General features: G+C 35.6%; 1 protein-coding gene and 1 long non-coding RNA gene across 4 annotated transcripts in view; one reads left to right on the forward strand and one right to left on the reverse strand.

The window, feature by feature from the left end:
- Positions 1 to 12,901, reverse strand: part of LOC146767866 (uncharacterized) — a 77,758-nt gene extending 64,857 nt beyond the window's left edge. The window contains exon 1 of the long non-coding RNA XR_014953686.1: positions 1 to 12,901. This is a non-coding gene — a long non-coding RNA (uncharacterized LOC146767866).
- MANEA (mannosidase endo-alpha) overlaps positions 12,894 to 24,599 on the forward strand; it is a 17,858-nt gene continuing 6,152 nt past the window's right edge. The window contains exons 1-4 of one of the 3 annotated variants that reach the window (XM_021545278.3): positions 12,894 to 13,006; positions 18,039 to 18,631; positions 21,977 to 22,086; positions 24,356 to 24,432. In XM_021545278.3, the coding sequence (XP_021400953.1) occupies positions 18,082 to 18,631; positions 21,977 to 22,086; positions 24,356 to 24,432 (737 nt within the window). In that variant the 5' untranslated portion in view covers positions 12,894 to 13,006; positions 18,039 to 18,081. Of the gene's footprint in view, positions 13,007 to 13,196; positions 13,464 to 18,038; positions 18,632 to 21,976; positions 22,087 to 24,355; positions 24,433 to 24,599 lie in introns of those variants that run through there. The other 2 variants (XM_085574867.1, XM_085574868.1) reach the window with 2 other exon arrangements.

Below are 24,599 nucleotides of genomic sequence, written 5' to 3' on the forward strand. Positions count from 1 at the left end.
CCAATAAACAGCATCTTTCTGCCTCAGAACAGCGATATCTCAGCTGAGAATTCACATAACCCACTTCTTTACCCTCCTCCAAGTTCTCTGCTCTAGTCTGCTTGTGTACAGACTTTTCAAATTCCCATCCAAGTCCACCCACTTCCACAGTTGCCCAAGGCTTTCTCTCACCTGTGAGGTTCCAACTTCATCTCTGGTTCTGAAGACTGAAAACACCTAGGCACAACAAATACTTTTTGAAATTCTGCCTATGTGGCCACCAAAAAAGGAGATGCGAGAGCTTCACAAATAATGATGCCTAGTTTATTTATTTATTTGCAACTTGAATTGTACTGTATATATTTTACTTAACTCTAGAAGTTGCTGTTAAAACATAGAGGTTTGTTGTGCTGCGTGTGATTATGACCATTTGCAAACACCATCTGGAATTCAAAGAAAAGCAATAGAGATATCCAAAAATATTAAAGAATGCAGATATTCAAAACAAAAACAACCTGCAACATAAGGGGGAAAAATTGTCATTATTAATACTGGTGGGAAGCAGTCATTGTAAAGCCACATCAGAAGTTTATCCAATAGTTTGAAAGTGGACTGTCAAGAGCATGGTGAAACACATAAAAAGGATAAGAGCCACATTATCAGAAGCAACCTTGAAGGAAAGTATTTTTCTGCAAAGCAGCATGCAAGGATTTATTTGTAAACTCACATTTTAAGTGGGTTTTTTTCAGGTTATCTTTTCCTATTTTAACAAAATATTATTTAGGCATGGAACCCTCCCTACCTCTTTTATGTAAATAATCTCAGGAAAAATGGGCAGATCCCCCTTAAAGCTTTAGCCTAAATTACTTGTAGGTCTGTACATTTAAAAAATATTTGTAATTTATAAGAAAAAAATTTTTGTTGACTATTAGGGATGGGAAGAGACACATAAAAGCAATATAAACACATAAAAAGAAGTCCTCTTTCTTAGTTATTTCTGCAAAAGATTTGTGGATTCTACTGTGCTAAGGATGTTGTATGAAATTTCTCCTAATTGGCATATTACTTTAAAAATAAGAACAAAAAAAATTAATTTATTGTGCATTCATTTATTATCATGACAGAAAAGAGCAATATGATACATCTCTTCTGGTATTTAAAAGTTACCTGAGGTAGATTTGTTATACAGTAAAAGTGATTTATTGTCCTGCTGGGTAAAACAAACTGTAATAAACACATACAAAAAGACCAGAAGAATTGAATTTCCCTCCTTTGGGAGATGGCATTTCTCAGCATGGAAAACATATTATTTGAACAGTCTAATTTTATATATTTTCTCCTAAGTTTTTAGTGACTGAAAATTTAATTTATGGTATTTTTCTTTCAGTTCTTTCTTGACACTTTTGAATATTCCTCTATGTGATTGTATGTACCACATAGTAGTGTTCCAAGAAGAAGAACAAGTCCTCTGTGGGACTACTGGCTGAATGAAGATTATCAAATTCAGAGCAATAAGTAGAATACAAAAATACAACCCTGCCCCTGCTTATGTCAAATGAGGAAGGGATCTATTTCTCTTTCCTTATTAAGGTATGAAATAAATTTCTAAGGATGTCATAGAACTCGGCATTATACATAGAAATTATGTAAAGCCTAATCCTGATGCAGAACAAGAGTGACACTCATTTTTACCTTACACATGGCAGGATGAAAGTTGAGTGCTCTAGAAACAATATATATTTAAACCTATAATTTTCACCTTAAAAGTAAACACATAAGGACCTAAAAGAAACTGTCATTACTATTAGTGTGCTGCCTAACAAAACATTTTTCAGTCTGATCATCATAAAAGTGGCATTAATATAGTTTCATGTCAGATAGCAAAAATAAAAGCAATTTTTAGTTTGTTAAGGAAGAATGCAAGACTAGACTAGATAGCCATCAATACTGCAGAAAATTATTATATACTACACTGGATCACAGCTTCTGAGTAAAATTTAAAAATATTATTTTCTTGTGATTAAATGTAATTCTGGGACTTTTATGAAAGAGTGGTGCATTAAAAACATTCAGAATATATCTTTTTGTCATGTCAGTACTCTTTGAACATCTGCTGGCCTTTTTTTTTCTCTTGTGTGTGTTATTTTGAAGGAATACAGCTTAGGAAGGATATGGAATAATTTGAGACAGTCCAAAAGAAGCAAATAGAAATGACAATTGGTATACATATCTTGACCTGCAACATACACAATAATCTTGTAATAATGTAAAAGGAGGTCTTACAGAAGAAAATTCATCTATCTTTGTATAGTCTGAAGACAAAAAGCAATAAGGTAAAATTCCATAAAAGGAGATTTAAATTAGAAATCATGAAAATATCTTGAAGAGTGAGGACAGAGAAGTACAAGAACAGGTTGCTTAGGAAGGCTGTGCAATCTGTTAAAGGAAGTATTTTACAATCAGACTTTAGGAGTGACACAATTATAATATATTCTGTCCTCATGCACAAAATGTATCCAAGGACAAGATAACCATTTTTACTGCTATTTTTAACTCCAGTGATCAAATGTATCTCTAAATATATCCCTATAAGATGGGTTTTCCCTGGGAAAAAATGCCACTGGAAAAAATTGCTTTCAATTAACATAATGTATCTAGTTCTTATGCCTAGAGTTCACACTAGACATAAGCAGAGAAGACTTGGGAATGATTCACAAGAATGATCAAAGATATGTGAGGCATCTCTTCTAGAGGTATGAATAAAATTTAGCTTATCAAACAACAGAAAAAAGAGTGACTTAGTCTCTCTACCGCCAGAAGAATGTAAATTTCAAAAGTAACAGGATCTGCAAAGCAGCAGACTAGGATATAAGGCACTGTAACAGATAATGAACAAGAGCACAAATTTTTAACAATTAAACAACAAAATAATTTACCAAGGACTTTAACAGGACATATGAATTTATAGAAACAGATATGAAAATTATGCTCATGTATAACTATAAATTTAGACTCAAAACAATAATTTTATTTTGACCCATTGATATATGAATATTCATTCAATGTCACAAGTGCAACATCAGCATGCAGGAGCTGGGCTGCTGAAGTGTTCAAAGTGTCTGGTGAACTGTGGATACAGAAAGAAACACGTCACACCTTATAGTTAACCTTATCCAGAAAGTGCACCTGGATTTCAAGAATGCAGAAGTATCTACATCACCCTTGGAAGGGGGAACTGAAACCTTGCAGTCCATGTAGAAGGTACAAAACACTAAGGAGGCAATGCAAGAGGGATTCAGTTGTCTAAACACACTCAGTCGCATGATGTCTTCTTGTTCAGTATGTTTAATTCTGAGACATGGATGTTTTATCAGGAAGAGGCAGTGAGAGTCTGTTGTGATGGACCAAAATCTTAACAATCTTTCCTTAAGGAAGGATAAAAAATAAGTAACAAGTAAAGAAGTAATTATGGATTCACTGCCCAGAGAGATCACTGAAGGCTCAAAATTTGAAATTAGCCCCCTCCTAAAGAAGTCTGTAGTTGTGTTGAAACTTCCAGCTCCAAGTGTATGGGAGTTTTATGATGATTTAGTGGATCTTAGATGGCAATGAGTGTCTTTGTTTAGATAACATCACAATGTTGAGTGCTAAGAATTAATTTTTTAAATCTTTCGGTGATATTTTTGTCACGGCTGTGTTTAGGTAAATTAAGCTAGTACAGACACTAACTAAAGCACTTTCCAAAAACTGAATGACTGAGGATTTGAACTAAATATGATCTGCTTCAAACTAAAACCAGAAGTAATGAAGGAAAATACTGAAAGAAAATACATGTTTGTATAACACAATTATTTTAATTTCAGTAGCATGCAAAGGCTATAATCAAGAATTAAACCCAACTTACTCTACATAGTTTGCATGTACAGAACATAAAGATCATTCCTGCTTTCTAAAATTTTAATGCTCACTGTCCACTGGGCTTTTCTAATAAATAATGAATTCTAAATGAAGAAATAGAAGGGCTTTTTCTGTGTGCTATTTTCTAATGCACTATTATGTAACTTAGTTGCCAGCACATTGCTAAGCACTCATAAAAGATGGTCAGGATGTGTTCTTGACCCCTGATTCCAGCAGACATACAAAGAATCAGTCACTATACAATATATCATGTTTCATATATATATTTTTTATGTATTTTGCGATTTTCTTTTCTCAGTACCAGCTGGAGAACAGGTCACTTTCAACCCCACTAAGAAAAGCAAATACAGCGAACTACTATTTGCTTTTCTTCTCCTCATCCATTTTTCCCAGGAGGCTGAGGCAAACAGTTGTTTCCAAGCATCTGCCGCTTGTACTGACAAATTAACACAACAGAATTCTAGAAGGCTATCAGAATCTCAAGGTTAACTTTCAGAAAGCAGTAACTGAAATGCATCAGTGCTAATATTAAACTGTTCCTTTTATCTCCCTCTTTGTGCTGCATTGGTTTTGCTTCACATGATACCATAGTGCAAGATAGGTTATAAATTATTATCTTTGATTCAGTGATTTTTGTGCTAGTTAAATGAGTCTTTGCTTTGCAGTTTTTTTTGAAAGTGTGTACTAAAACATCCCTGAAACATAAAAGAAAAAATATATATAAATATTATGATGGCCAGTCATGTCCACTAAAAAGCTTTCTACTCCCTAGTACACCTCCAAGGTAGTAGAATTAATTACCTGTGCAGACTTCATACCACAAGTTCATGTAAAGCAATGTCCTTCAACCAAGAGTAGAGGCTGAAATGTGCCTACAGCTCAGAACTTATTGGAACAGTTTTGCAGCTGTTAACTTTCATAGCATACCTGACCCTTTAGTGACTCCTGTGGATAAAAAGCCTTTTATAATGGTTTCTAACTTAGCAAAACAGAAAGTGTAATTTCTCATGATCTGCTACTTATTTGTAGAAAAATTGCAAAATTATGAAATGGATTGAACTGTCTTTAATCAAGGGATATGTTTAGTCCATAAAACATTCTTGTTTGATGTCCAGTGAGTTCTAAAAGGAATTCAGTTCCACAACAGAGCTGCCAATCAACATCTATATTGTCTGCAACGTAATACAGTATCATTAAGCAGGATTAATTATCTTTAAAATAGAAAATCAGTAACTACAAAATTATTTTAAATTCATCATCTATATTGTAAAGTGTATTTTAATTAACCTCTTGGCTCACATAAGCTGCTTTTAAAGAAGTGGGCAGGAAATTAATCCTACAATAAGTCTTAAAAGTGAAAAATCCATATGTTTCATTACAGAGAGCAGAGAAAGTTGCTCTTCCCCAAAGAAAGATGCCCCACAAAAAAATCAAGAAGTCTAAATATTTCCAAGTGAGCACCAAGTGTCATGTCATCTTTTGACAGTATTTTTCCTGAGACTAAACCATAAACAGCTACAAACTTGGTACTATACTTTAGTAGAACAACCACAAAAAAAGGCAAAAATCTGTGTTCCCATTTGGTATTTTACTTCTACAGCTTCTACACTCATTGATGTAATTGTCTGTATTTTCCAATATCCTACATATATTTTCTTCTGAGCTGATCTGCAGTGCTACTAAGATCCTCATTCAAACCAATTAATTTTGCAGATCCTACAAGAAGTTAGCCAACTAAAACTGGTGTCTTATTCCATTTTTGGAAATATCAATATACAAATGAGAGTTATACAGGATAAAGACCTCAACACCCATGACTACATCTCAATTCTAATACTACCTTAAATCATGCTCGAGAAGCCCTCAAGACAGGCAGTAGTATTCTCTTTTCACCTATTCTGAGAAACACTTTCATACAATTAGGTGCTACAGTCATGAATTCTTATTTTTATTATTAAAGAAGCACTGTTAATAATCTAATGTCAAAAGTTGTTAGTGTTGATAATACTGAGAGCTGGAGTGTTTAATAATTTGCTAGCTTTGCCAGGGTTCCTCTTCTCATAGTGAGAAATCAGATGACAAGTTTTCTACAGTCTTGAGGTAACACTAACAAGCTGCATGAAGATCATCCTCTCTCACCCCATAAAATAATATGATATTCAAATTAATCAGATGCCCTCATGATGAAGACAGTTTTAACTGAACAATTATGGAAATTACTGCACTCACTTAGCAACTTTTCAGGTACTAATGATTAGCTATACTGTAAAAACAGGGGTTTTTTTAACTGATGCCTTCATTAATGGTCTCCACGACCTTTCTTTGCTACTACAAATTCTATCAGTGTTCCAAAACAAGATCCCCAATACAGGGAAACATTATTGTAGGTAGGATACATCTCCAAGTGCAATAAAAAAATGACTGAAAGAACAATAAAGATTCTATGTCTGTAATATGCTCCTAATGTTTTATGCATCTCAATTATATCCACACAGACATACAGATGAAAAAAAAAATGCTGGCTTATAGAAAAACACTGTAATAAAAATGGTAAAACACTTCCCATTCTAGCTTATGAGCTCAAACTAACTGGAATGGAAGACAGAAATACTTTAACAGAAATACACCTTTCTTTTATACTTTATGAGATAAACCTGTGTTTCATAGTGCTTCTATTACTGGAAGCTCTCATTCCATTGTTTAATTCCACATATTTCCTCCCATTCCTTTGTGACTGCTTCAATGCCAGAATCTTTTACAGTGCAGCCTAATTAGGCAGAATATACACTGCTTTGTAATCTTCTGCCATCGCAGCTGCACTACCATTATCAGCTCATGCAATATGTTTGGGTGGTTTGAGAAACTGCATACCTTTGGCTTATCCTGAACCAATATTAAAAATATATGAAAATATTTAAACTTTTTTACTGAGAAATAAGATAAATATATTTGCTTATAAGCAATCCTTAAATTAAAAAAAAATGTAGATTTGTTACCATTCACTCACCTATAGATTAATCATGTACCTAGTGGTCAAAATGAAAATGTAATCACTTTTGTATAACAGTTGCATGTTTAAATAGGAAATGTATTAATTAGTCATTTACTCCTAAAATAAAAGATAGTAAAAAGTTGGAAGTGAAAGTACAGTACATTATCTGATACTTTTACATTTTCATCCTGCACCAAACAAAAAATGTCACACTATTAATGACAGTACTGATTTGAAAAGGCAACAATTAAGTATGTGATTCCTTTAAACCTCAGAGTTTTGAACAGTAGTGGTAGTTATTTTAACTCTGGAGAGGGTTATGGGTCCCTTACAAGACTAGGACTCTTTCACCCTGCAGAGCTATCCTTACAATTACAAAACCACTAGGCTGCTGTATCATGAGAAACTTAATTGGCACTCTAAAAGGGGACTTCTTAAAACAACAAGTACTGTGAACACACAGTAAGAGAAATCTTTGCTTGTGTACTTCCATTTTACCTGTAAACTGCCTCACACTTCAACAAGAAGAGTACTTATTTCTTCTGAAAATCTGTGTGCATTAATACATGACTAGAAACTGAAATGCTTGAAATACTTAGTCTTAGAAGTGAGATGAAATATAATTAATTTCCTTTCTTAATACTAATCCAACTCAGGATGTTTAAATAGCATTTAAACACTCTGAATCCAAATGTATATGTTAACGCACAGGATATGTGTGTCATATTTTTTTTATACTCTCCCTTGATTTGGCCCCTTTTTTTCATCAATTAACTCAGATATTTTTAAAGTACACATCACCCCCTAATCTCAAAATTACTCTCCTCCTTCAAAGAACTATTTCTTCTTCTACAATTGCTGAAAAAATTAACAAAACAAGACAAAAAAGGAAAATAAAAAGAAAAAGAAAAGAAAAAGGAAAAATGAGTGCCCAAGACTACTGAGCTGAATTAATTTTTTTGCAAGAATAAGGAAACATCATTGTCCCATCACAGTTCATTTAATCTAAGAAGAGGCCTCTAATTTCTGAAGGAGATGAGAATCCCAATAAAATACATCTGCAGATAGATAGGTACTTTAGGGAAAATCTTAAAAACAATACATAAATTCTTCCTGTACAATTTTCTTTATGGGCAGAGGGAAACATTTTTTCCCTTACTCTCTAAGGTGCTATATAACTTTATTTCTAACAAAAGAGTATTAGAAAGAGCTATGTTTTATGTGGCCATACCCTTCCAGGAAAGGTCTTAAAACAGTATGAAAGAGAGGAAAAGCATATCCTAATACATGCTGATATAAATGATGTGACGTATTTTCTGTACTCATTGCCCAATCAATAACCTTCATACAAATCCAATACAGCACACAGTTCAATAAGCCTGGTAGGCAGTCCTGTATTAACAAAGTATACAACATTTGACCCTGTACAATTAGCTACATTAGATTACTTATCTTTGTAAGTAACGGAAATTTCTACTTGCACATGTTATCTTCACATACAAAAGTAAATGGAACTTTCTAATGTGAGTACAGTACATTATCAGTGGCTATAATTACAACTCTTTTTTTCTAGTTTATCCTGCTGATTTTTTTTTAATTTCACAACACAAGTCTAAAAAGCCCCACTGTATTTGAAGTTGAAACCCTTGTTTTATAAGTACCAGAATTACAATAGATTATGACATAACTTCTACACATAGTTTCCTTTCTGAAAGGCTGGAACAAATCTCTAGTACACTGTGCTGGTTTGGACTAGGATATAGTTAATTTTCTTAATGGCATGTAGTATGGGCTGTTTTGGATTTGTACTGTAACTGTAATCCAGTACTGCTGAACAACATTTACCCAGTCAAGGCCTTTTCTGCTTCTCACCCCGACCCACCAGTGAGGAGGCTGGGGTCCACAGGGAATTGGGGGGGACACAGCTGGGAGAACTGACCCCAATTTATTATAGGGATATCCAATACCACGAGGTGTCACACTCAGCATACAAGGCTGGGGAAAGTAGAAGGAAGCAGGGACCTCTGAAGCGATGGTGTTTGTGTTCCTAAGTCACCATTTCATGCAATGGAGCCTTGTTTTCCTGGCAATGGCTGAACACCTGCCAGTCAAATTAAAGTAATGAATTAATTCCTTGTTTTACTTCACTTGCATGTATGGCTTTTACTTTACTTGTCAAACTGGCTTTATCTCAAGCCATGAGCTTTTTCACTTTTACTCTTCTTATTATCTTTCCCTTCCCACGCAGGGCAAGTGGGTGAGTGGTAGCGTGGGGCTGAGTTGCTGGCTTGGGTTAAACCATGACATAAACACAATTCAAGAAACCATTCAATAAATCCAGAGATTAGTTACATGACAGAAAATGAGTCTGAGCTTTAATAAAACCTGTGTATATTTGCAGTTTGAAGATCTATAGCTGCCCTAGGAGGCAGTCAGGTAATTCATTCATTCAATGTGCATTATTGAACTAAAATAATCAAAGCTTTCATTGCTCTAAATTGTCTGTGCAGCCAGACTTTACTGTTTCACAGTTATCTTTGGAAATTTTTAAAGAAGCAAGAGTATAGTTATCCAAATTGAACTAAACTGTTACTCTATTTCTACTGCTACTGAAAACTTCCAGTGAAAAATGGACCATCACTTTGCAACTGTTTTTTTGCATAAAATACAGGTTGTCTTTAGCTTCTGCTCAGGAAATATGGGATGCAGCAGTAAAAGGCTCTGTGAAGAAAAATTCAAAGAGATGGCTATGTATTAGCTAAAGTGGCAGAGATTCACATAACTTCAAAGGAGGAGGTCTGGCTTAAGAATGACTACTGGAAGGAAAATAGAGAGATTCATGATTTGGAGACAGATAGGACTATTGAGAATAGAAGGAAAGGCTACACGCACAGACTATTCCCTATTCTGTGTTTGTTCTGAAGCCAGAACAGTGCATCATAGCTATTATAGCCATAAACACAGTACAAGTGAGAAGACACAGGACATAATGGAGGCGAAAATAATGGAAGCTACAAGAATGATAAGAATATCAGAAGGCAGGCTAGGGAAAAGTACATCTTGACCTTACCCAGGAAAAAATTAGCAATCAGGAGGAGAAAAAAACAAAGAGGAAAAATAAATATATGGCAACACATTAAAAAAGAAAGTTAATCATTAATATTACCACAATTATATTAACATCCCTTGTTCTACCTAAATTTAAACTGAACATAATTACTTCATATTTCCTTACTTTGCAAAAAGGCTTCGAGGAAGTTGTGTGATATGGGTTTCCTTTTGTTGCTTTCTGAAATCTTATCCAGTAGATTAAGTGTAATCAGCAAAAATCCTCTAACATAATGGAACTATGCCTGAACAACAACTTTTAGGATTTATTTCTTCTCATTAAATATTTTTTTCCTGCTTATTCTCTAACATTAGTATACTTTTAGCCTAGTAAACACATGCTCTTAATGGAACGTTATAAAATGCTTCTGATTTACTTTTTACACTCTTTAACTTTCTAAATATCTTATTTTCAAACAAATTTTCTTACTTCCAGAAGAAGTTCTTCCAGATGGTAAAAGGAAAGTGAAAATTAACATTACATCCTCCATAAAACAGAAGCGAAGACCACCCCTACAATACCTTTTCTTTTGAAAGAGAAAAGCAAAGAAGGAAAGAAAAAATAAGAAAGGAAAAGACAACAAGGAAAATAGCAATACAAAGTTTTGGGATACTGTGAGGATATAGAACAGATATCAAAATTTGATCTCCAGATTATTCATATGCCAACTAATCCATTATTAAAGCATGACATTCCTGAACCACTTACAACACATTCTGTTAATGAAATTATTCAGAAACATGGAAGAAATATTAGAAATTAGAATTACTGCAAATTTTTCCCTATAAAATCAGTCAGCATAAAGAAAACATCATGCCACAATTCCTTCAATTTTCTTAGAACTCAAAAGAACCATGGGAGCTATTGAATTTACTTGTTTATAGCTACACTATGAGACACTCATTCCAAGTCTTTTCATTCACATATGAGGTGAAATCCTGTCTCTGTTGAAATCAATGAGACTTTTGCCTTTGATTTTAATGAAACCATAATTCTGATCAGTGTTTGTACTCTCTCTCATGGCCTAGAGATATTCTCAACAAAAAAATCAGGCAAACTACACCACAGGGATCAATTCATTACAGTTACTTTTCATATGGCAGAGGAAAGAAGTGTTTTGATTCAATGGGAAGATTGTGATGTTTACCTAGTGCAATAATTTGCATTGAGTCAGTCTGCAGTGTTCAAACACAAACATTCTTCTGTCCTTCAGACTTCTGCTATTACAGTAGACAATGATAATATATTGTTTCATTGAGTTGGTTATTAATCTCATAATGACAACTATTCACAGCCCATTTTCACTGCTTAGGAAAAAAAGAATAAAGTACACATGAAATGTTAGTGTATGAAAGATCAGTGAAACCATTTTTACAACATTGCAATTATATATAACTACAAAATGACTATATAACATGATTACTTACTGAACTTCTATCCACATTTCTTTTCCTGAATTACACCCATATAGCTGACAGTGTATAAGGACTGGCAATTCCCCCAGCACGCTGACTTTCTCAATTTATCACTGTATTGAACACCCTACTCTAATGTAAAATTGAAAAATAACTCTAATGGTGCAGAAGTGCCATACCCAACATTGCACACAGATTCAATCCCCAGGCTTTATCCAGCCGTTACTTGCACATCTCTCTCTTGAATCCTAAATTGTAGGTAACAAAAGGTTAACCACAAGCAACATTGCAACAAGATGTGCAAGTAAAGCAAGCAAGGTAGCAAAGCAACCAGCTAAAAAAGCCAGTGAGATAACATGCACCATCAAGAGCAAGATAGCAAGTTTTAATGGAACCTGCAAAACTGCAAAATTAGCTAAAAACAAGTTAGACTGAAAAACAAGAAGCATCAGGCGTGTGCTAGAGGTGAAAAGTTCAAATGCGAGGAAGACTACAGAAGCCTTCATCAAAAGACCACTAGAAGACTGATGACCACCTCAGAAGGAACTGACACATGCGCAGAAGCTAAAAATGTATAAAACCATGACACAGCTTTATGCAAATATGAGTATGCTAATGATATGTTGAAATTGTGACCTTGCATGGAAGGACTTTTAAAATGTAGCTGAAAGCTAAAGAGGATTGAGTGAGTTTTTGGCAGAAAGATCCTCCTCACTCCTAGCACTGAATAAACAAATTTGGCTCGGTAGCCGTCTGACAATAGAATTTTATTTTCTTGCTCAGTTTTGGGCATCAGGCTAGAGAGGGCACCAAAGCAGGTGAAGGGCCTGAAGCACATGTTCCATGAGGAGCAGCTGAGGGAGCTGGGATTGTTTAGCCAGGAGGAGAAGGCTCAGGGGTGAAAGGAGGTTGTAGCCGGGTGGGAAGGTCAGCTTCTTCTCCCAGGCAACTAGTGACAGGATGAGATGACATAAGCGTTATGCTGCGGGAAGGGATATTCAGGTTAGACATTGGGAGGCATTTCTTCACATAAGGGTGATTAGACATTGGAACAGACTGCCCATGGAGGTGGTGGAGCTACTATCCCTGGCCGTGTTTAAGGAGACTGGATGTGGCATGCAGTGCCATGGTCTAGTGGACAGGGAGCTGTTCGGCCATAGCTTGGAGTCGATGATCTCATCCTAAATTGATTCTGTGACTACCATTTCACAGCTGAAAAGTGAACTACACCCCAGCAAACGCTTTTAATGAACTGAAAGATTTTTTTTTTTTTTTAGGCCTTTCGAGTAAGGAAAAAAAATAATAAAAAAAAATAAAAGAAAGAAAGAAAGAAAGAAAGAAGCGAACACAAGGTGAAAGCCCAGCGGAGGCCCTGTCCTTCAGCAGCCGCAGGTCCCCAGTTCCCAGCGGGAAAGGCGGGAGCGCGGCGCGGCTCTCCCCGCAGGATAACGGGGCCAACGGGGCCCGCCGCCGCCCGCCCCGCGCATGCGCCCCGCTGGCGCACGCGCCGCCGCCCCGGCCCGGCCCGGCCCGCGCGCTCCCGCAGGGGCGCCCCGCGCGCGCGCCCGCCGGCAGCGGCCCGGCCTCCCGCGGGTGAGTAACGGCGCGGCCCGAGCCCGGCCGGCCCCGGGCGCCGGGAGCGGCTGCTCGGGGCTGGCAGAGGCCGCGAGGGGACGGCACGGCGCCCGCCCGCAGCCGCTGTCAGAGGGGCCGCGGCGCCCCGCGGGCGGTGCCTTGCCTCCTCCCCGCTGTGGAAGCCTCGCCGCGCCCCCCGCCCGCGGCTGGGGCTGCTGGGGTGGGGGCCGGCCTTGGTTCCGCAGAGGGGGAGCGGAGCGAGAGCGCCCGGAGCTCTGTGCCTGGCTCGGGGCGTGCGAGCAGCGCGGCGGAGTGGGTCTGCTCCCGCCCTTGCTTTCGGCTCTTGTCAGCAGCCTGGCTCCGAGCTGCCCCGGGCAGCTCCCGGGAATGAAGGGTGCCCTCCTCTCGTGGCCTGCAGCCGCCCAGTTAGGTGTGTTTCCATGGCCTTTCGAAACAGAAGGCTGGCATGTTGAAGGCAAGTGCTGGAGGCTCTCTTACCGCCTCTACAGCAAAGAATCCTGAAGGATTGTGTTTTGTTGCTACTGCTGTCTTTCTTAAATTCAAATCACAGTTTCTGTTTTCTGGTTGTCGGATTTTAAATGCCTTTTTCTAAATTCAGTAGACGTGAAAGAAATCTGTTATTGGAAGTGTTTAAAGATATACCTTTTTAGCATGTAACACAGCTGTGAAGTGTCTGCATGCCGTATCTAATGTTTTCTTATATCTTTAATGATTTTCAAGCTATTTTTTTAAAAAGGCTTTAGGAGAAGACTTTTCATATACAGAAAGTTTTTGAGAAGTTCCCAGGTTCTTCCTAGTACTAGAAACACTCGCAATGTACCTACACATATAGTAGTCAGCTTCTGTTGCTTTTTACTCTTTGTGATCTCCAGATCACAATGTGCTATGTAAATGTGCTTTTAACACTTTTACCAGTCCTCACTTGGTCAGTCACCTGGAAACTGAATTAATGTTCTAGGTGCACATCTGCACTCTAGCTCCAGAATTGAGGCTTTAAGGTCTAGCTCTAGAGCTGATCTGTCAGAGTTTTCAGCTTCTTTGAACTGGGAAAACCTAGTAGAAACTAAGTTTAGATAACTTAGCTGAGAAGCTTTGATCCCATCCATGAGCTACCAGCCTCAGTGGCTTCTGGATGACCTTACCCTTGATCAGTAAAATCAGATTTTCAGAGCTCTCCCCTATGTTGCATTTCCATTTTTTATGGTTAAGGAACTTCAGAGCAAATAAATTATAGTATTTGCTGATTCTTGCTAAACTAGGTAAATCTGTTTTATCTCAACCTACTTTCTTTGCATAGTGTATTTCTTTTTTGGAATTTGTAAAACTGAAAAAAAGCAACCCACTAGGCAAGGCACTAAAACTTGAATTGCCTTACCAAAATTATCTCAAGTAATTAAGCACCATCGTCCCTTTCAACCACTTTTTTAAATTGCTTTTTCTTCTCTGACTAAAGAAAGATTCATTTTGGGGAAATACGCCAGGGGAAGAAAAGCTCATCATCTGTATATCTGTATGGTTTTTTCTTCCTATAGTGGAAAGGACAAACAGAAGGTTTCCTTGCACAGTAACTTAAGGGTATAAAAAGCAGTATTGAGGGAGAAAAAAAATCACTGTTGAGTAAGAGCTTGAGACATTCAATTAAGTATGTGGAACAGTTAGGAAAATTACTCCGACTTTCTCATAGACCCTTTTTTTTCTTCATGTAGGAGTTGTTTTAAGAAGAACATCTGGAAGTTTTGCCTACTATGATGAATTTAATGCTACTTATTACCAAAAAAACCCAAATTAATTTGGAACAGGGATGATCATAATGGGATAGACTTACATGTATTTTGTGCTTTTTCAATTCTGTATAGTTATTTGCAAACTAAAAAGTAAAACAACTGTGTCAGATGTTCTGGGGTTTTTTGAGAAAAGAACTGGATGTTGAGGAAATACAGGTTTTAACTTTTCCTACTAAAGTGTCATATTTTTCTCATATTATAAAGGAAACTACTATCTGTATTCATTAAAGGAGAAACTCTGACCTGTTACAGATGGTTTTTTTCTTATTTTAAAATTTGTTGAGTAGTCAAGAGAAGGAACCCAAACTGCTTACATTTTTGTGTGGTACACCTATATGTGTGAACAAACATGGAGTTTGAATCCAAAAGCTTCTGAGTCAGGGTAACTGCATGCAACAACTTAACCTTCATAAAGCTGAAGTTATTCAGCCTGACTTATTCCTACCGAGAACGTCAATTGCTGTTAGATCCAAGTGCACCCAAAAGTCCAAGGCAGGATACTTCCTAAGTCTGTAGGAGTGACGTGTACCTCAGTATATTGCAGTCAGACTCTAAAATTTGAATGTTCTTTGTCTAATGACTGTTGAATAAGAAATGCATTTTTAAGGTTTTTCCACTTCCAGGGATAGACATTATTTCATGTATCTGTTTCACAGGCATGTTTGCTCAGTCTGTTCCTCCATTATTGCCATTCTGCTGTGGCACTAGCATTGATCAGGGTAGTTTATCTGTCACTGTCTCTGAAAAGTAGATCTGAGCAAGATTAAATGACACATGAAGCACTGCCAACCTGTAGCTCTTTGATGCAGCTTTTACAATATAGGTATCTGTGCCAGGTGTGAATTACATTATTGTCATTGAGACTGATGTCTCCCTAAAACACAAGCCTTTATTTACCATAGATATCACTTCCTTGTTCTAGAAATTTTGCACTTTGATGCTGAGCCTCTGTATAAGCATAGCAGAAGTTAATCATATGATATAGTAGACCAGGGTATGTCTTAATGCTAGTCAAATACTAGTGGGCATGCTGCTCATTTTTTAGTATACTTCAATGGTGAATGTTCCCTATAAAAAAATTCTTGTTGAAATAATAATGTGGTGCACCAAGATCAATTCCTGACACTGTAGACAAATGACTGAATGGTAGTGAAGTCTTGATCTAAACAGGAGGCATTGAGTAGCTGATATGTCAACCAAGAATAAAAAGGAACAGCTTCTTTGGTATGGAATAGGAAAACCCAAATGACAAACCTTGTGACATTGCAGTCATGAATTCTTCTTCACAGAAGAGATAAAATTATAATTGCAGAGGTGGTTTATCTCTGGTAGTCCTGTATGTTGTTTAATGAAGATCAGTGGAATTTTATTTAAATTAAATGGAATATATTAATACACTAGTCAGATGGATAATATTGTTTCCTTAAAAACAAAAATCCTAACCCTTCAGAAAACTTCAGTTTATCTAATCTGAAAATTGAGTTAAATTACCAGGTAGAGGTAGCATAATATACTATGAAGAAGACTGAAAAGGTAATGAAAAATAGCAGGAGCAGTTTGAGTGTATTTAAAGTTAATTTCTTATTAAAGTAAGTGTTCTATACTCCAGACAATCTCTGACAGAATTCTCAAATCATGGGGATGGATTGTTAGCCACAGAAGAAGAACCCTGTATTTTGACGTAAAGCGATGTGAAATCCTGTAAGCATGTATGCTGTAAAATCATTTTCTCTGACAGTAGCCAAATGTATGGTTTCAGAATCCAGTTGGGCAAAATGAACATCATAGTCTTGCCTTGTTCCATCTGTTCTTTGTTGGCTTTAGTGCTGTGATTCTCATTTAACTGAGTTCACTCTCTAACAAGGTGAAAGTGCATTGGGATTTTGTTGTTTATTTTTGAAATGTTAACTGGACTTTTCTCTTAAAGTAAATGAGTGACCAAATGAATCCCAGAAATTATAACAGACAGTAGAAGAATGGATTAATATTGGAAATGGGACTGTAATACTGCTATTCCAATTCAGGCTGTATTGTTAAAAAACATATTCTAAGACTGCTTATCTAAAATTATCATAGCAGTAGTAAGCAGCATATTGTGACAACTGAGCTCTATATTAATGCACTGGTAGGAAACTAAGGTCAAATAATTTACAAGTATTTTAAAACTACCTGTGTATAGCTCAGTAAATTAAAATAAGAGTCTAAAATTTGCAGGTCAGTGACAGAAATAGAAATCACAGCTATACTATGTCGAATGACCCTTGAATCAGAAATTAATTCTTAGGTTTACTGGTTTAGTGTTGTCAATTTTATGCATAATCTTGTTCCACAGAATTCTGTGGTAACCTATATTTTGTTAATCCTTTTCTCTGGTTCTCTTGTGATAATGTTGTACAGGAATTAAAGTTATAAATAAAATGACCAGGCCTTCCATTATAATGATTTTCTTCCCCCTAGTTTCATGATTCAAATCTTGCTGTGTACCATTGGTCATGTTTTTAATTTAGCCCTGGAACACTACATGAAGTGTCAGGCAGCTGTGACATTGTACTAACTGGCTGCCAGCAGCTAACTTACAAGCTTTCTGTTTGATCTACATCCTTAATGCTATGCTGTTTTTTGCTTATGCGGTTCAGAAAAAAAAATAAAATTTTAGATCTGTAAAGTTGTAAAACATCATGGTTTCAAATTTAGTTTGCTGGAGTATTTTGTTAATGCATTGGTTAACAGAACGCAAAGTGCTTGGTCTCAAGCCAGTAAATAGGTTAGTAAATGAAACCTGCATTCTGTACACAAGCTGTAGTTCTGTCATACCCCATTTTGTTTTTTACTCTTGTTCTGCTCTGTTAGTGTCCTTTCATAGCTTCTGTTTTTTTCTTCTGTTTTCTTTATTATTGCTACCTGAATAGCATTTGCAAAACATAATAGTTCTGAAATAATGTAACCAGAATTTCCATTTCATGGGATTTGTCTGGGTTAGGATAAAAATTAAGTTCAAAAGTAAAATATGTTATAAAATATATCTTTGGTGGTAGAACCTCAAAATGTGACATATGTTCTCAAAGAAGGAAATGGGATTTTGTTTGTGTACCTCATCCTCCACAGTCTCTTAGTTCTGTGGTCAGTGTATGCGTCACATTTGTCTCTTGTTATTTTTATTATGTAGAGATTTTATGAAGCATTTCATACTGCTAAATACTAGGTAATAAGAAATCTGACTTAAAAATATTTTGTCTTTTGATCAGTTCCGGCCAAAATCCTTCTGTTGGGATTCTGAACTATGACATCATGGCAAGATTTCGCAGAAGAACATGCATCATTTTGTTGCTTTTTATTTTGTTTATTTGCTCCATAATGATGGCTTTGAAGACTCTGAGACCTGACAGAGCTGGCTTTGGGGATCCATTTGGACTTGGTTTGTTGCCGGAGCTTCAACAACGGACAGTGCTCTTAGACAGTAAGCAGAACTTGCTAAATAGGGCTCAAGGAGATACTGTAACACGTGTCAGTAATTTGCATAGTATTGCTGTCAATACTATGAAGGCATCTATGTCTCCAGTAAAAAAGCTGGAAGAGGAGCTTTCTTCTCCTAATTATAACTTTCACATATTCTACTATACTTGGTATGGGAATCCACAGTTTGATGGTAAATATATTCACTGGAATCATCCGTTGTTGCCACATTGGGATCCCAAAATTGCAAACAATTATCCAAAGGGAAGGCATAATCCTCCTGAGGACATTGGGGCCAACTTTTATCCAGAACTTGGATCTTACAGTTCCAAAGACCCTACTGTCATAGAAGCCCACATGATGCAAATGCGTACAGCTTCAACTGGTAATGAATGTTAACATTTCAGCATGTTGTTCATTTATCCAGCCTTACATCTGTGAATGAGCACAACTGAGCTATCTGTTTTTCTGTGTAATTCAGGAAATGTCTGAAACTAGTAAATGTCTTTGTATCTCTGAGTTTTAACCCTCAACTGAAACCTACATCTTCAGAGCTGTGTCTGATGAGTGTAACAGCACAGAAATGTAAGAACGGTGTTTGTAATACTGTAGGTACATGTTTTTCATTACTTACTGCTAAACACTGATAACATACATGAAAAAACAGAAACCTTGACTGGAATATGTTGTTTGTGTATTTTATTTTTGGAGATGAATACTTCAGTTTAAAGGACAGGTTTCAGTAAATCATGCTAGCATGCTTAAGGAGCAGCCTGTTCAAATATGAGTGGGGTTTTCTGTGAATGCTGTGTGTGTGCAGTAACAATTGAGTATTAATTCCTTACTATCCAAAAGTATCTTCTTTCAATGCAAATTGATGTTCCCTTTTTCTAAATAAGGTGAACTGCAAACATAAGAACATTCAATGTATTTTTGATCTTGTTCCTTGTTGGGCTTTATTGTCCTTTTTATGTTAATCTTCTTTAAAATAAGCAGTCATATAGGCTAATACTAAATTCTGAACAGCTTCTGTAAATGTAGTTGGAACAGCATGACCAAAGCTAATAGCATTATTGATACTGCTAATCACCTTGTATTGAATGTCCTTCATTCATCTAATCATTACAGTTTAATGTAATTGTTATATTTTGATTGGCAATGTTTACTTGTGTAGTGTCTACTTCTTGGTTGTTGTCATCTTGTGGGTTTTAACCTAACCTTTATTTTATACAAGGGTTAATAAAATCATAGGAAATTTCTCACCCTCTTCAGTAACATAACTCCATGAACAGGAGTAACAAGACTGTTGCAGAGAAATCTCAGATACAAGTTGCCAGTAAGCAACTAAGCAACCTAGACCAAAATAATTTATGATAGTGCAATGAAGGCAAGGGGGGCACTTGCAGCTTTAGAAGAATATGTGATGTTTCTCATCCTCTTAATACAGATGTCTAAGAAAGTTGAACTCCTAGTGAAAAAGGTGCCAATTACTAGGAAGAATGCTTTGCATAATCATTTTTTTTAGTAACTTCAGTCAGTTTTCCAGTTAAAACTCAGCAATGTGAATGAGTAGTTCAGACTTCCTGTGACATTGATACTTATAAAGAGTCACTTTTTCCTGCTGCTATTCTCACTTAAGGATTTAAGTACAATTGAATTTGTCCTCTTCCATCTAGATTTGACTAACATAAATCATCAATTTTTTTTTTAATTATACTTCATTCATTTTTTGCGTACTGTGAGGCTGACTACTTACAATTTCTACTTTTTCTCTCTTAGCCAGTGTCTCATCCATGACTGTATTTTACAGTCACATAATAATTTTTTCTAGCCATTTTTGAGGCTTTATCAAGGATCTTACGAAAAAAGAGAAATGTAAGTGGTTCTTTCAGCAAATATTGTCTAATGATTGAAGGCGCGTAAGAGATTGGGGCAACAATCAGAACAAACAGAAATCTCATGCTTCCCTGTCTTCTTCTTATATTTTACAATTCTTAAATAATAATTTCCTAATATTTTACAGATTAAACCAGTAAATTTTATTAATAAGATTGCTTAAGGAAATTTTTTTTGCACCAGCCTTTTCTTTGCAATAGTCCATTTTTTGTTTTAGTGACTATTCTGCTTTTAAAAACATTTATGACATTGTTTTTAGTGTCAAGTCCATCCTCTTTTTTTTTTTTTTTTTTTTTGACTCTTTAAGTGGTATATAACTTTATTTTTTAACCATAGGAAAGAAAGTGTGTAGTAGACTTTTTCAGGAAAAGACCAATGTGAATTTAGGTTCCTTGATTAATAATTCTGTCTCCTGAACTTTTACATATTTCCTAAAGGTGTAAAAAAGGGTCTTGTCAAGATAATCTGGATTTGTTGCTGTTCTGCTTGCCATAACACCTTACTCATTTACATTTAGTCCTTTGCTTTTGTGTGAAATAAAAGATAGTACGACAAAATGCAGTAAAATATTTCATTTTGCTTTCCTTGAGCAGACTGTCTCTTGTGATTATCTGTTATTTGTGATTTTCTTTTTGATAAAATGCAGAGATAGTGTGCCTAAGGGTAGTTAAACTCCCTTCTGTGTGTGGTGAGCCGAAATTTCTGGTTTGGATATTGTGTGACTACGTACTCACTGTAATCTGTGGCTTCTTTTTCCTAATTTTCAAATTGTTTGTTGGAAATTGTTGGTCAGAAATTGTATAATGCTAGTTAAGTAGGTGGAATTTAGAATATATACTTCCCTAGCTCAGTGAATTTATTCATTTACTTAAATCATTACCTAGTTAAAAAGAACCACATTGACTTATTCTTCTATATGTTCTAAATATCATTGATAGGAAAATATTCCTACATCAGTATTTCATGTATTTTTTTCAGACTTAGCTTCTTTTTGATATTGTTTCCAGCTGTGCATTTAAAAGATACAATCTGTTTTTTTGACTGCATTTTATTTTAGAAGGAACGGGTTTTGCCTTTCTGAAGAGTGTGTTCTTTTGCTATTCTTGGAGAGCATCAGAAAAATTTACAGTATGAAGACGTTATTTGTTGTCTTTTTTTCTCCACAGCACTGGTAACATCCTTAAATTATTGAGTTACTCAGGCATTTTTGAAGATAATAAATTTAAAAACTAATTTCACATGCTTGGAAGGATGGATTACACCATAGTAACTGTACAAGCAAGAAAGAAGGTTGTGGGATTGAATCACTGCTTCTAGTAATAAATGGTTGTTTTATATTTGAGCCAGAGGTACAATGAAGAAATAAGATGGGGAATAAAGTTCCATAAGATAAGAATGTCTTTCATCACATGCACAGCTCTCACATCTCTTGCCTATTCTATAACCCATGTATCTTGATATTCTCTGCCTGTATCATGGTGTAACTTTAATGCCTTAGAGGGGAGCACACTTTTCATCTTGTCCATCCTGAAGGTTGGAGTGGTGTGCTGAAAAGTGGGAGGGAACAGCTCTTATGTGTTAGGCTTAGGACACTGAGTACAGATTGGATCCCCTGATAAATGATCTAACCATTGTTTGTTTTGCAGTCCTATAATGAGAGTTGTTAAATTCCACTCTGAGAATACTGAGATTTTGTAACTGATTAAAAAGTAATTTGAGATTCTGATTTATTTTATGTAGATTTCACATCAATAATTGTAACTCATGACAATGTTACAGTATACCTGTAATATTTTAAACAACATGATTTAAAACTCAATTTTTGTACTTTCAGGTGTAATAGTTCTTTCATGGTACCCACCAGGTATGGCTGATGAAAATGGAGAGCCTACTGATGATTTAGTGCCAGTTGTTTTGGACTATGCACACAAATACAACCTAAAGGTAAAGTATATCTAGATGCATATAATAGGACCAATTAGGAAAGTAAACTTTGCTATTATACTGCACTTCTTTTTGTTTATGGAAGTCTTTGAATTGCACTGAACTTTTGTAGGACCAGAGTAATATTCCTTTATAAGCAGAATAAATATTGTCATCTGCTTTAGCTTGCAGAGTCTGAGGTATAGTGTTGTGGATTTTTATTCTTTTCTAATTTCTTTTCAGAAAACAGTTTTTAAAATAAGACATTATGTTGTTTTCCAGTGAGTCTTGGGAGTTGAGGGAAGTATTACATATTCCAAAATACTATGAAATACAGTGAGCTATAAACTAAGAAACTTTGAGAAAGGAGAAAGACTTATCTTCATTTTGCATTATTTCATAACTTTCTAGCACCTGATCATAGAGGTCAGGAGTGATCATCTATGAGAAATAAAGACAAATTTGGAATATCTAGTTTGAATAAATGTCTTTATTCCAGAAAGTATCAGAAACACTTGTTTTGGACTATAAGGTCAGAGACATGCTACTCAGACTTTAAGGTTACTTCAGGGCATGACAGGACAGGAGGGCTAAGTTATTGGATTCTTAAAATAGGTGAAATATCAAGTCAGTTTAAAAAATACATTAATTGATCAGTAGAATCTTAAATTTGGTTTGATTTTGTTTATTATTAGAATAAAACTTGTATTTCCCTTTGTGATAATGAAAATGTGTATTTCATTTTAATCTCTCCCAGGTAATGAATTTGAGTTTTTAAGTAGCTGCATATGTTTCATCTCTGGAGTGTGCTGTCTATACTGTGTACTTAACACAGAGCCTGTTCATCTGCTCGAGTTTTAGTTTGTTATGCAAGTTGCAGATTGTCAGTGAAATTTCCTGTCACTGGATGTAACTGTAAATTCCTTAGCAAGCAGGAGGAAAATAGGATAATTAAATCACTTACAGAAGTAATTTTGAAACTGTTAAAAATCCTGTGTGATTTGCATTATATAATATAGATTGCACTCTAATAATAAATTTCTAAAAGGACAGAAGAAAGGTATTGTCCTTCCTCAAAATTTTCAGACCATTTAATGGAGTTTGCTCTCACCTAAAAGAATTTGTTAAGCATTCAAGTCTCAAAGGAGTCAAGGCCAAATTAAATAAGCTACCAAGGAAAGTACAGTAGTGTGTAAAAGTGTGCTAATGATTGCAGTATGAATGAAGCTGCAGTTACCACTTGGAAGAATTACTGGAGTACAGATATTCAGTATAGATATTGCAGGAAGGGCTACCTTCACTGTAATGTTTTTAAGCATTCTTGCACTAGTAAGTTATTAGAATAAGTCCATTGTAGACCAAAGCCAAAATACAAAATATATTTCTGTTACGTTTGCTAAATAGAAATCTGGGAGAAAATACACCCTTTTGATTTGTCTGATTTTCATAGTTGGAAATGGAAGATGAAATTATAGTGCTTTTCAGCCTCTACTGTCAGTCAGTGATTTAGTCTAACACTATTTTTCTATAGTTTCTACTTAATAAAGGAGAGACTGGCTCCGCAATGGAATTTTTCTACTCTTGCAGAGTTGTCAAAGACTTTATTAAATACATTCTGCTTCTGAAAAAGTTGTTGCTGTGATTAATGTAATGTATTCTTCCATGATTGTCTATTTGAAAACAAATTCATTTTTACATTGGAATTCACACACACTAGTTAATCAATTCCATAAGCTCCAAGCTTGACATTCAGAGCAATAGCAGTACATTATATTATATTTATTTCCAAGAGCTTGTTGTTGTTGATAAATCTATAAAATTTAAGTTTTCATTTTGCATATCTTAAAATGTATTTAGACTCTGAAAACTATCCTTGGAGCATTATCTTTAGCAGATTTTAATACATTAGTTAGAAATTAAATATTAAAATGTTTCATTAGTTTATCAGTTCTTTGACATTCAAATAGATAATATTTTGTTTTAAGTTTTAGGTTTTGTAGCTTTTTAATTTTTATGAAGCATGATTACCACTTGCTGTAATCTAGGGTAAACAAGAACAGTGCTCTGTTTTAATGTAAAAAACCTAAGTATTTAATACCAAATTTCATGGAATTGGAAACTTCTAATGTCTGTAGTGCAGGGTTGGATTATTATTAGTATAGACTGATGAAATGTTTGGTCTGTAAAGAATTACATATTTGGCTGGTACTTGCTTTATATAGTACCCAGTGCCCACGTATTCAGTAGTGTTTTATGTTTGTGTTGCTGTTGCTTTGTTTTCATCTTTCAGGTCACTTTTCATATCGAACCTTACAAAGACAGAGATGATCGCAGCATGTACCACAATGTCAAGTACATCATTGACAAGTGAGTTTTTTCAGAATGGTGTCCCTGGAGTTTCTTACCTGCTGGTTTAGGGGACTTTGGTATATGAACTAAAGCTTATAAAAATAGCTTATAATGCCTACAGAGACTGAAGAGAACTAAAAGAAACTTTGTTCGTATTTCAACACTGCAAAAATCAGTCTTTTTTA

The sequence above is a fragment of the Lonchura striata genome, chromosome 3, assembly GCF_050655825.1.
Source record: "Lonchura striata isolate lonStrDom1 chromosome 3, ASM5065582v1, whole genome shotgun sequence".
NCBI classification, from domain to species: Eukaryota; Metazoa; Chordata; class Aves; order Passeriformes; family Estrildidae; genus Lonchura; species Lonchura striata.